Source organism: Zea mays, chromosome 2 (assembly GCF_902167145.1).
Source record: "Zea mays cultivar B73 chromosome 2, Zm-B73-REFERENCE-NAM-5.0, whole genome shotgun sequence".
Taxonomy (NCBI): domain Eukaryota; kingdom Viridiplantae; phylum Streptophyta; class Magnoliopsida; order Poales; family Poaceae; genus Zea; species Zea mays.
The window spans coordinates 201,210,027-201,213,620 of NC_050097.1; the positions used below are offsets into that span (position 1 = coordinate 201,210,027).

A 3,594-nucleotide genomic window follows, 5' to 3' on the forward strand; every position below is an offset into this window, starting at 1 on the left:
TTTAGTATTATTTTGGCTGGCTGAATTGTGTATTTCTGTTGTATTTTTACTATACTATTGATAATCTGAACTTTTACACGACAGACCAACAGCTACTGTCATGGCTCAGCATGAAGCTGCGGCTACCTAGAAGACTGCAAATACAACACAGATAGATTGTACAAATAATAACTCACAATTTCGAAGCCAACTCATGCATACAATTAGAACTTCTCATAAAACTGAAGCAAGGACATGCTCATTCTTTATTGCTGTTTTTGATAACATAAATTGCGAAATACAAATAATTGTGACCATCTTTAGTTGACACATAACTTCAAATCCTATAATGTAACAAGCTATCACACTACACATCCGGTACCACTGTTGCCAGATAAGCCCGTCTCCTCTCTAGATAATTGTTGATTAAAGCACTCCTCGGATTTTGGATCATGGAGCGCCGAATTGCTGCAATTTAGTAAATGATATGTAATAACATGATTACTTAATTATAATTTCTAAATTATTGCAAGAAACACTCACTCTGCAACCGTTGTGTGGTGTGATGATCTGGATCGAATTCAACAGTGCTATGGTCCGAGGTTTGCAAGCATCCTATTGTTATGTAGTAGACTTAGTTACTAAAGAAGTTCATTGACATTACTCCAACAAAGAAGTTTAAGTATAATAGAATTTACTGTGTAGCTTGTTACGGCGCAGCATAGTTCCGATAATTATGCTCTTGTTTTCTCTAGCTAACACCCACCGTAGAGCATTTCTTTGCAACAGTTCAGGCCAAATACCCACGACGATTATATCCCACCTATAAATAAAGATTGTATTGTTTGAATAAAATATAACACGTCTGCAGTTTAAAAAAGATTGTAGTTAAAATTAATGACCTGGAATCCATTAGTATGGCCTCTCTGTACGGCCTTCCACCGATGTGCTCTAACGGCGCCAAATGAATGACAATTCCTATTACATCTGAGACATTCATATATGAGGGATTAAATTTCGAGTATATTTTTTATGGTTTAGTGCGGTATAAGTATACTCCATATAGAAAGGCTGGCACATACCTATAAACCTCTTATGAGGTTGTTGGAGGACCTCATGAAATGGCATAAGATGTTTTGGATACGGCGGGAACTGAATTGGCAAGTGGAATGGTTCCACAACAGTCCGAGTTGCCAAGGTCAATTCTAGCCTATGTCCAAAATTCCGAAATAGATACGGCCCCCAGCTTACATAGAACGCCACTCCATATAATGTATATGTAGATCCTTGTTGGAGTAAGGTGTCAAATCTTTGGACATTATCGCGGTATGAAATTGCTTCTATTTTTGACCCCTAGTCATTTCAGAATGCACGTTGTATGAGTAAGAGGAATACGTTGACGTCATTTATTTTTGTTTTAATGTTTGACCCAGTGACTTACAGTGATGTCTTGTAGAATAAAATGTTGGCTGTCATGACGTCTAGGGAACTTAACAACGATTCTGGCTACGATACTCTTAAATTTTGGTAAGTCATCGCTCTCAACGTCATCAAATAACACGAAACTACATTAAAAGTGAGTTTAGATTCTTTTGTCCACGCATATATATATGCGACAAGTGAAATGTGTACTTACGGAAACTTTGTAGGGACGTGATGTAGGGCTGCAACCGACCTATGTTGGTTAAGTGTAGATGGTGCCATTGATCTTATAGTATTGATCATAGTTAAAAATATGTTTGAAATAAATCAAAACATAAAAAAGCCATGTAAATCTCCACATTTGAAGGAAGTATGAAACAAAGTAGGAAAATAAACCAAAAAAAACATAGATTTGAGGTTTATAACATGAAATAAGCTTTCTTAACCATGAAATAAATCAAAAACATGTATAGTGAATGTTTCATCTACCAAGTATATATAGCTTTCTTTTGCAGGAAGTATGAAACAAAAATAAAAATATACCGAAAAACAAAGCATAGAATAAAAATTTGAGGAAAACTTGTGTACCGTGATTAATACACGGGGTAGGAGAAGAAGTTGTAGATGAGGCTGCGCTCGCCGCTGATTTCCAAGACCTTCGGAATCTCCTCGGGCATATACCAGCTGAATTTAAGCAGATTTCGAACATTCAAACTTCACAAAAACATTGAACTTAAGCAGCAGGAGAGCAGTAAAAAAGAGATTCCACATCATACAAGACTAAACATCTTGTAGTCATAAAACAAAACATCTTATGCCATTTCATGAGGTCCCCCAACAACCTCACAAGTTCAGTTTTAGCGCAAGTAAGGAGCTGGAGCAGATAGGTAAGAGTCCATCACCGAGAATTGATGAAGAATTGTGAATATGGAGACATGCTACAATACACTACCCCAATCACCCCATATCTCCAACCAACCAGATAAAGAGTTCTAATCAGGCTTGAAATAAGATGAAAAACAGTACAATTCTAAATCCAAACCCGCAAAAAGGAATCATTTTCTCGATTTCTGTAACAATAGCATGGCAAGACATGGATTCATCCACCGAGCAGAACAAAACATGAACTGAAGATAAAGAGGTTTGCTATGGATTTTGGCATACAGTCTAAGGAGCATGGTCACTGGCATATGGTAAAACTGTCCAGCGTTGCAGTGCTTGAACCAAATACCAGAACAAAACATGAACTGGAGATATGGCCGTAAAGAGAGAGCGATAATCTAAATGCAGAATGGGAACCATGAAATCCCAAAAATCTAGAGCTCGATTCCCTTAAATTATACGCAAAAGAACAACCATTTTCCCTGCAGCTGCCAAGAATCGCTGCCAATATCATGACACCCAAGATGCAGTCAGTATTGGCCAAAATCATAGATCAAGCAATGAAAAAAGTATGAACAAACATAAAACATGCCAGTGTCAACATTATTATGAACAAAACCCACAAAAAACATGTCAGTGTCAACATTATTATGAACAAAACCTCTTGGCACTACTAATTTCAAGAACTCAATTCAATACCGAAGATATATATATATGGTTTAGCAATTTAGTACAACATAGAACAAAACAATGTGCAAGTGGGTAGACCTGATGAGCACAATGTAAAGCTTCTTCTCCTTATTGTCGTCAGACCAGACGGTAAGGTCAGAGAAGTTCCTCTGGAACTTCTTCTTGGTCGTCTCAACCGGCGCAAGCTCGCCGATGGCGTCTCCCTTCTCGCCTTCTGACAGATCCTCGGCCAGGTCCTCCGTCGCCTCACGACGCACCTGCTCCTGTTCCTTCCTTCTTGCCGAGATTCTCTGGATGCCAACCAGCTCCAGCTGCTCATAACACAATTCAGAAGCATCAGCAGAGGGCGAGAAGAAAACCGTAAATTCAGGCTGTGACCAGTTTATTTCAATTCAAAAAAAGGCGAGGAGAAAGCAAACTAAATCCGCGAGTATACCGTATCCGTCCTGACAGGTAGTACGTGCTAGAACGACTTAATGAACAACAGTGAAACACTGCAATCAACAAGCTAGTAAGCTTATTTTTAGATGTGACATCCAGTTAAGCGTGAGGTTCTGAATTCAGAAAGCACCACAACCAACCATGCATGCCTGATCTACCGTCCCTTCATCATCGGGCATA

At 38.6% G+C, this 3,594-nt stretch overlaps 1 protein-coding gene across 1 annotated transcript; it reads right to left on the reverse strand.

The window, feature by feature from the left end:
• Positions 1-302: 302 nt before the first annotated feature.
• Positions 303-1,693, reverse strand: LOC103647605 (uncharacterized). The gene is made up of 7 exons (XM_020549370.1): positions 1,616-1,693; positions 1,421-1,544; positions 1,062-1,332; positions 882-966; positions 678-802; positions 523-594; positions 303-447 (listed from the first exon to the last, which is right to left on the reverse strand). Exons 1-7 carry the CDS (start codon positions 1,681-1,683, stop codon positions 347-349), a joined length of 846 nt encoding a protein of 281 aa, XP_020404959.1. The 5' UTR covers positions 1,684-1,693; the 3' UTR covers positions 303-346.
• Between the last annotated feature and the right edge of the window lie 1,901 nt (positions 1,694-3,594).